The following is a 9421-nucleotide window of genomic DNA, read 5'->3' on the forward strand; positions in this document are numbered from 1 at the left end:
TTTCGGCCCAAAAAACCGACATTTCGAACGGCTTTACCCAATTTCGACTGAAATTTCAGTTTCGGCTAGGTCCGAAATATATGCCAAAACCGAAATTGCAATCGACGGTTACAACTTACAAGTTGCACCTGCGAGATACTCTCCCTCGCCACTCAATGGTCAATAGGGAAAGTTGTTAATTAAGTATTTGAGGGGAGTGGTAACGTCAAATCAAGGAGTGGGGATATCATTTACTGCTATTCACATTCCGTAATTTTTCCCTTCAGCAGTGGGCATTTTAAGAAAGATCTGAATCGATCAGGTCCTCGTATTCTTATAAAAGCTTATGTAGCGTTTTCCTTCGTCCACCTCCAATCTCCGAGTAAAAGCAAAATAACAAGAAGCACTCTCACTCCAATATGGCGACAGCAAATTTAGGCGTTTCGAGGCTTCCTTCTTCAAAAACCCTGACATCCTCAAATCCATCCAATCTCAGTCGGAAATCCACATCAACTTTTCTCAGATCTTCAAACCAGAGCCTCTCTTCTTCTTCATCTCACCTCTCAGGCGACAAGATCCCGTCGAGAGCTGTTTTCAATCGCCGGAAAAACGCCTCCAATGGACGATCTCCGGTCCTTATTTCTCCAAAAGCAGTCTCCGATTCTCAGAATTCACAGACTTGTCTCGATCCTGACGCCAGCCGAGTAAGTCGTTTTCTGCTTCAATCTAGTTCATTTACTCTCTCTGGAGTGTGATTAGGGTTTCTTGTTTTCAATTTTTATGTTTTCTGTAAATTTTGATCCTTGATGAGCTTCTTTTCAAAGATTTCGATCGGATCTTGGTTTTGAACTTTGCAAACTCGTTTTCTGCTTTCTTGCCTCTCTTTGGAGTGTAATTAGGGTTGCATGTTTTCGATTTTTATGTCTTCTGTCCATTTTGATCCTTGATGAGCTGCTTTTCAAATATTTCGATCGGATCTTGGTTTTGAAGTTTGAGAAGTAGGAGATTTGACTGGAAGCTATATAGAATTTTTTATTTTTTTTATTTTTTTAATGGTAATGCTATTTTGAAAGTTCTCCGAAACATTGTGAGAGAGAAGATATAAGTCTTTTGTATGGTTCTTTTTATCCTTTTCATTTAAGATATGCTTTTTATTGGTCCCGGTTCGATCTTGTTTTTAATCTTCGAAAAGTAGAGAATTCAAGTGGAATGCTCTGAAGGAAATGTCGTGAGAACCGAAATTTAGTTTTCTTAATATTATTTGACATCTTCTGTTATATATTTTGGTTGATCTTTTATGAATTGATGATCTGTTTTCTTCTGAGTTTGATCCAATTTTGATCTTCGAGTTTGCAGAGTTGGAAATTTGACAAGAGTACTACTATTTAGGAAGCTTGCAAGTTATGTGAGTTGTGAGAGTCAAATCTATATTTTTGACCAGTGTTTTCTGAGGCTTTTTTTTGTTGTTGTTGTTAATTCTGTTCCTTTTCCCACTTGTTCTTTTCTCCTGACTTAGAGAGGATCTTGGTCTTGAAGTTAGCAAAGAAGGAACTGATGATAATGCCATCTAGGGAAATCTTGGAAATTCCATTTATGTTTCTAAAGAGTACATTTTTCAGATTGCGTACCTTGTATTCTGTTGCTTCTTTTTTCTTTCTTTCTTTCTTGCTGAACTTTTCTTTCTAATTCGGACTAGTTCCTGATTTTGAATTTTACAAATACCATTTATTCTTTGAGCATATTTCATTGATCTCTAACTGTAAATCTCATTGATTGAAGTTTTATTTATTTTTTAGTAGTTATAATATGATATTACTACTGAAATTATTTAATTCTGTAATTAATATAGTTAATTAGTTTGATACTGTGATGTGATTCTCCTGTTAGACTTCATATTAAGTTTATCTAATTGTCAAAGTTTAGTGGTCTCTTTTTTCGATTACTGACTTATTTGTTGTTGTATTTTGAATTTTACTTAGTTCTCATTTCAATTTATGATTGATTTCCTTGATTTGAAGGGCCATGGAATTGAATGTTCTCTGCTTTTTCCCCTTTACAGAGTGTTCTGGGAATTATACTTGGGGGTGGAGCTGGGACCCGCCTATATCCTCTTACAAAGAAGAGAGCAAAACCTGCTGTTCCTTTGGGAGCCAATTATAGGCTGATTGATATTCCTGTGAGCAACTGCTTGAACAGCAACATATCAAAGATCTATGTTTTGACACAATTCAATTCCGCTTCTCTCAACCGACATCTTTCACGGGCATATGGAAGTAATATGGGTGGATACAAGAATGATGGATTCGTAGAAGTTCTAGCTGCTCAGCAAAGCCCTGAGAATCCTAACTGGTTCCAGGTGATGTATCAAAACACAGCCAGTTTCTTAGTGATAAGCACATTTTTAAAAGGCTTTTGTACTCTTTATTTATTTTGATGTAAGAAGCAGTTGTGTTGGAGATGAGCCTTGTGAAATAGAACTTGAAGATGCAAATCCCTTTTTCCTTGATGTTGATTCTTCAACAAAAAGATTTTATTTCATGTAGCATCATTAGTAACCTTTAATATTTGGAGCTGGACATTGTCCTCTTACATGTGATTCTGGCCACTTTCTCTTTCTGTACAGAATGTTTCTGCTGCCTTTGGACCTATCTAAATGAACTTGATTTTCTTTTACAGGGAACAGCTGATGCTGTAAGACAGTATTTGTGGTTATTTGAAGAACAAAATGTTATGGAATTCCTCGTTCTTGCTGGAGATCATTTATATCGTATGGATTATGAGAGGTTTATTCAAGCACATAGAGAAACTGATGCAGATATCACTGTGGCTGCTCTGCCAATGGATGAAAAACGTGCCACTGCATTTGGTCTGATGAAAATTGATGAAGAAGGTCGCATAATTGAATTTGCAGAGAAACCAAAAGGGGAGCAGTTGAAAGCAATGAAGGTAGTCACTTAGTTAAAATTTGAATGAGGTCTTCATTGTCAGACTCTTCAATGAACTGCCATGATCACGCTACGCATATTCTGATTGGGAATATGAAGGCCTTTTCTTTAAAATGCCAAGTATTCTAGGATCTTACTTGCTTACTTGCTTTAATTTTTTTCATACATTTATTTCAGGTTGATACTACCATTTTAGGCCTTGATGATGCGAGAGCAAAAGAAATGCCTTATATCGCTAGTATGGGTATCTATGTGGTCAGCAAAGACGTGATGTTGCAGTTACTTCGTGAAAAGTTCCCTGGAGCCAATGATTTTGGAAGTGAAGTTATTCCTGGTGCAACATCCATTGGAATGCGGGTAGGTCTATTTGTAATTTGTAAGGTGGTTTGTTGGCCTAATGCAATAGCAAAAAACTGCACTTATGATTGTGTGCAATGTCCAAAAAGAATTCCTAAAACCCCAAACTATATAAAAAAGTCTAGCAAACATGTCAGCAGATATAGGATAAAGTTTCTCGCAAGTCTAGGAACCTCCAGAGAGATAAAAATTGGTTCAACCTATAACTTCACCTTCAAAGGAACAGATACTAATATCTATGCTCCCACAACATTAACTTCATCTCCTCATTCAATTTCTGACATTGATGATTTGCACGTTTCGTTTCGGTGATTAATTCCATGGATAATGCATCATTCAAAAGTTCCAGTTTCTTCTTTTCCTGCAGCTTCTATGACTTATCTTAGGGAATTTTTTATGTTCTATAGGTGCAAGCCTACTTGTATGATGGCTATTGGGAAGATATTGGTACCATTGAAGCTTTCTATAATGCAAATCTGGGGATAACCAAAAAGCCAGTACCAGATTTCAGGTAGTTTTTTCTGGGTGTTTCACATTGAGGAAAATAAATAGTAACTGCCCGATAATATGTCATCTTTATCAACACCTTGAATTCTTAATCTTGTGATGATATTGCTATGGACTTCCTCCTATGCAGCTTTTATGATCGTTCTTCTCCGATCTATACGCAACCTCGTTACTTACCACCTTCCAAGATGCTTGATGCTGATGTTACAGATAGTGTTATTGGCGAGGGTTGTGTGATTAAAGTAAGTTATTAGGATAGGTTTCCATACTTTTTCATCTTTTGAAGTTGGGTAGAGCATTTGCTTATTGTGTTAAAACCCTACTTGTGCTTGTTCTTTTTTGCAGACTTACAATTTTCATGGGCTCATTAGTGTATTAAACTTTGTTATTATTAAATAAAATGCCTCGATAATGTGCAAATGAACATTTCCAGAATGCTCCCACGTTGATGCCTTGATAGTGCTAGTTCCAGTCGTTCTTTCAGCTAGCTCATATTTTTAGTTTCGCAGGTTCCTCTCCCACTTGGGCCTCGATACGAGAGGCTACAAAATTTTCTTCAATTCCAGCTAGAATTAGTTAATGCCTTTGCCATTCTCCATTTCTACATCAAGCCCTTTTGAGGCAGTACTAATCCCCTCTCAATTTTTTCTGTTATTTTTTGCATTAGGGTCCTGTATTTTTTGGGATCGGAGAACTGCAAAACCTCAACTTATTCTATCCTTTTTTTTTTGTTTGCAGAACTGCAAAATTCACCATTCAGTGGTTGGGCTTCGTTCATGTATTTCAGAGGGTGCAATCATTGAAGACACATTGCTAATGGGCGCAGATTATTACGAGGTAATTTTCTTGTTGAAGCCAAGCCCTCATGTTTCATTTTAGTGATTAGATTGCCCAAAGTAGTTGAATTGCCAATTTTGTTCACCCAATACCTGTGAACCTTCCCTTCCCTCCCCCCCCCCCCCCCCCCCTCGCCCCACCACCACCTCCCACACACACACACACACAAAGAAGACGACATTTGTTTATAGTTACAGGTGCGTGGATCTAATGTTGATTCTTTTGCTTTTTCCTTCCTCCAGACGGATGCTGACAGGAGGTTTTTGGCTGCAAAAGGTAGTGTTCCAATTGGCATCGGCAAAAATTCTCACATCAAAAGAGCGATTATTGACAAGAATGCTCGCATTGGAGACAATGTCAAGGTTGTACTCAGAAAGTTCTGTGCTGACCATCCCTTGCATTTTGTAGTTGTGCAATTTTAGTTTCCTTTTTCAGAATTACAGAAGCAACCACATCTTTAGGGAAATGATATCTGCATTACCTTGTTTTGATAATGGCACTCCTCATTCTATGAAACACTTTTTAATTGGATGTTGATAACTTCTTGGGGAGTCTTAACAGCCTTTAACAACTTGAAAGGTGTAAAATGAAGAGAGGGGTGACACTAACAACACAAGGGAGTAGATATCATTTCCCTTTTGTGTATCATCAACAAAATCACTATTTTATTTTTGCAAATATATGTTTACCCATGTATATCTGATGCACGTATCGGTTCTTAGTATCGAATTCTTGCTTCTACAGATCACCAACCAGGATAATGTGCAAGAGGCGGCAAGGGAAACAGACGGGTACTTCATCAAGAGTGGGATTGTCACTATAATCAAAGATGCTTTGATACCGAGTGGAACCGTCATATAAAACCACCTGCGCTTTCATTAGAAGGTGCAATGAGTACTCTTCCTTTGATTTCACTACTTCTTCCTGAGAATCATATATGTTCATCTATATTATAAGGTGTCTAGTGAAGAAGGGATGGCATTAAAGAACCTCTGCTGTAAATGTTTCTTCACTTGCAAAGAAAATTTTCTGGTCTGTGAAAATTCCTTTTTTTCATAATGTGAATGAACCAAAAAGCACTCTCAGATGATGTGGTCATTATTCTAGTGGTAAAATTAAGGATAAATATTAATAATGAAACTAAAAATAGGAATTATGTATTTTAGACGATGAATGTGTAGGTGGTGCACTGGTTTGATGATCCAAATGATTCATCTGTTTGGCCCCGTATATAGAGAATACAACTACTTATTTTTAGGAGTAGTCGTATAAAGTTAGAAGTTATAGGAAAACGTACAAGAATTTTGCTGAGTTAGATAATCTTCTATACTACAATAGATGAGTCAGATACTAAAGATCCCCTGCATGGGCTATCCTAGAGACTTTCACTTGTTTAAGCCACTAATCGAAGGGGGCTAGAAGAAGTAAAATTGAGTTTGGAAAAAACTTGAACATACGACCTCAATCGTAGTCTTAGGTTTCTTCCACTGCTACCCTTCTTTTCATTTTAGACATTTAGATTTACAAATGAATATAGAAAGAATGCAAGTCCCTTGAAGTCGACCCCCACCCCCTCCCTTCCCCTTGAAATCAATTTCAAGGGCTATTACCTTGACACCAAAGAAGAGTTCGTTCCAATGCTTTATTCTTGATCCTGATTCGACATTAGAAGCATATAGATTGTTCCCAAATTCTTGTTTTTTGTGTGTAGCTAATCGTCAGTAGATTTAGATCCTAGGATAGTTGGATTTTCAAAATTTTTAATTTCTTTTTGAAAATGCTAAAAAGAAAGTCACTTTCATGCTCCTTCCTAAAAGATGCATACTAGGCCACACTTCTACCTTGTTTACATGATCAGATCCGTTAATCCAGATGGCAACATAACTCTGGTCAAATGCCATTGGAGAGTGACTTGATCAGTAATCCTCGGCCCGTGATCCATCAAGCATTGTTTGGGGTTCCACGAAGAAAAGCTAAATTAGATTTTAGTAGTCTTTTATCTTTTTCATGGGATGTTCGTTAGGGATGGCACCAAGAGTATGTAGGTTGGCTCTTTGTGGCTTCTATAAGATCAACACTCTCCCTTGTAGGACCCCAAAAAATTGCATTTTACCATTGTAAAACTGACATTGTAGTTTTCTCCTTTTCTTATGAAGTTCTACAATGTTTGCATGTATTTAAACTAAATTATTATATGGGATTTGCTAGGGACTCTCGCAGAAAGGCATTTCACGGCTAGCTGCGAAAGAACAGCCACACTTTTCAGCATATTTAGTCTTATTCATCTAATTCATCTCAGTTGGCTTTCTAAGAAGTGTTTATTTCATGCTAAATGCCTTTCTGCGAAATTCCTTAGCAAATCCATTATTATCTATTACTACATAAGAAGAGTTTTTAAGCGGGGCTTGCGTGTTCATACACGTAGCCGGAGAACCACCCTTGATCCACAGACTTTTTTTCGAGGCGGTTGTTGGATCAAATATCAAGGGAGTCGGCGGTTGTTGGATCAAATATCAAGGGCGACTCCTCTGTCGTACCCCGTTACACAAATGAACACTCGAACACCATATAATTTCACATATAATAAATGTTAGATTCCTTTAATTTTGCATGAGATGTTTAATAAATAGAGAAAACGGTTCCTACACATGTGTAGAGAGTTCTCTACACACTAGCTTAAAATACAGTGGGGGCCCACATTGTTTGGGTGATCCAAGCCATTCATTTTAAAGGCCCTCACATAGATAGGCTGTCTACAAAAAATCAGATACATAAGATCATCCCAACCCTACGATTTGTGGAGGTAAAATGGATGTCTTTAAACCTTCACAAATTAGTCCATTTTTTGCCTCCACAGTTCGAATGGTTAGGATGATCCTATGGATCTGATTTTTTGTGGACACCCTATCTATGTGAGGGCCTTAAAAATGAATGGTTTGGATCACCCAAATAATGTGGCCCCCACTGTATTTTAAGCTAGTGTGTAGATAACTTATCTACACGGTGTATAGGAACCGTTTTCTCTAATAAATATGGAGAAAGTTACATTGCAAACAAACTCTTTTTCATTAGATATAGATAGATGGCAACAAAGGTTGCAACAACATATAGTCCCATGACTCCAATCTATATAGGTGCAATTTTACAATCAAATTACGTAAGCCATTACACATCAGGCACAAGTGAAGTTGCACTGGTATTATTTTCCCATGTCTGGTGGTGTATCTTCACAAGGCTCATCCGGTGGATTATCCTCTTCATCCGGGACACTCACACAAGTAATTTCTCCTGTCTCTGTCTCATAACAACGATAGTGTCTTATGTTTTTCTTCCTAGCTGGTGGGTTTTCACAGTCCACATCTGGTGGATATTCAGTCTCTTCCGGTGGGTCTTCACAGTTCCCCTCTGGTGGATTTTCTGCCTCTTCTGGTGGGTTTTCACAGGGCGTTTCTTGTGTGCCATCACAATCTGGTGGTGGGTTTTCACAGGGCTCGTCTGGTTGGTTTTCCATATCATCACAAGAACCATATGGAGGATTTTCCGTAGGATTTTCTTCTGGTGGGTTTCGTTTCGTTACCGTATGGGCCGTGGGAGCTGGAGGAGCTCGGGCAGATCTATCACCCAATAGTTCCCTTCCACGACCCTGCAATACGTACCCTGCATTTGAATTTTACAGACGAAACTTAGATGGGATCGATTCGACTAGCAAAACAATATTTTCTTGATGAACAAAAACAGCCATCATCTGAAAATATTTCATGTGAAAAATACAGTGGGGACACCCATTTTGATGACTTAAATCATTTATTTGGTGAATCTAGGGGTGTCAACCGATTGGACCCACCTATGCTTCAATTGGATCCCTTTTGGAATCCTACTTTCGTCATGATTCAACAATAAGACTATTCATCAGAGTTTCCTAGGTAGCACTTATGTTGTAGTACACAGTGAAGCCTTAGGTCCAGTTGGGGTGTTCGTTCGGTTATAACCGAACTGAGCAGACTGAAATTTGATAACCGAAATAACTTCGGTTATCAAATTCCAAAACCGATTCTTATGTATCCTATGAACATCCTAGCCCAATTCAATCTAACGGATGAATGGTTCGGACTTTGAATCATTGGTGGGCTCCACCTTTACTTTCACTAGAACAACACGTGCAATTATCATGGATTTTGGTCTTTCTCCACCCACCAAAGTACGTATACGGATTTGACTAAGATCTCTCCGGACCCTAATGCTTAAACTAGAATTTGCACTCACCTCGGAGAGGATGAAATGGCTGCCTTGATAACACCTGTGGAGATAAACAAGCAAGAGTAAGCAATGCAATTAAAGCTCTCTGCAACAATGCCATTTTCGTTAATGAATCCTCAATTTTTACTCTCAAGAGAATAAATAGACGAGCCTTAATGCCTTATGTGTCATACTTCTATCACATACCACTATCTCATACTCATGTTTTAAGATGGATTCAGATGTAATTGATACACGGAAATTCGGTGTATGAAACTTCAGACCATCGAAGCACTTGGGCCTATCCCCTAAAACTCTCACTATCTTCTTTTTGTATGCCCATTAAACTTTAAAATGATAGGATGCTCCAAAAATAATCAAGCCATTACCGCTGATGGATCCCCCATTTGGCTATCCCAATATATAAACAGTCAATCCATTGCCGTGTGACTCACATTCTATTTATAAAATGTACCACCACTCTAATGATATAATTCAGAAAATGGTCTTCACTTGGTGAGATCATAGTTAGCAAAACTTTATTCCGCAAAATAAGCCAA

At 38.0% G+C, this 9421-nt stretch overlaps 2 protein-coding genes across 3 annotated transcripts; one reads left to right on the forward strand and one right to left on the reverse strand.

Annotated features, from left to right (window-relative positions):
- The first annotated feature begins 323 nt into the window (after nt 1-323).
- Nucleotides 324-5660, forward strand: ADG1 (ADP glucose pyrophosphorylase 1). 2 transcript variants are annotated; one of them, XM_077381389.1, is made up of 10 exons: nt 324-683; nt 2039-2335; nt 2656-2925; nt 3102-3281; nt 3689-3792; nt 3919-4030; nt 4298-4363; nt 4527-4625; nt 4868-4987; nt 5370-5660. In XM_077381389.1, exons 1-10 carry the CDS (start codon nt 399-401, stop codon nt 5484-5486), a joined length of 1650 nt encoding a protein of 549 aa, XP_077237504.1. In that variant the 5' UTR covers nt 324-398; the 3' UTR covers nt 5487-5660. The 2 variants fall into 2 exon arrangements, with proteins under 2 accessions (XP_077237504.1, XP_077237505.1); XM_077381390.1 differs by lacking the exon at nt 4298-4363 and having other exon boundaries at nt 325-683.
- Nucleotides 5661-7647: 1987 nt separating this feature from the next.
- Nucleotides 7648-8982, reverse strand: LOC143878181 (uncharacterized). Its single transcript, XM_077380486.1, has 2 exons — nt 8889-8982; nt 7648-8282 (listed from the first exon to the last, which is right to left on the reverse strand). Exons 1-2 carry the CDS (start codon nt 8980-8982, stop codon nt 7825-7827), a joined length of 552 nt encoding a protein of 183 aa, XP_077236601.1. The 3' UTR covers nt 7648-7824.
- Between the last annotated feature and the right edge of the window lie 439 nt (nt 8983-9421).

The sequence above is a fragment of the Tasmannia lanceolata genome, unplaced genomic scaffold (genome assembly GCF_043159265.1).
Source record: "Tasmannia lanceolata isolate RefF3 unplaced genomic scaffold, GAP_Taslan_0.1 ptg000006l, whole genome shotgun sequence".
Taxonomy (NCBI): Eukaryota; Viridiplantae; Streptophyta; class Magnoliopsida; order Canellales; family Winteraceae; genus Tasmannia; species Tasmannia lanceolata.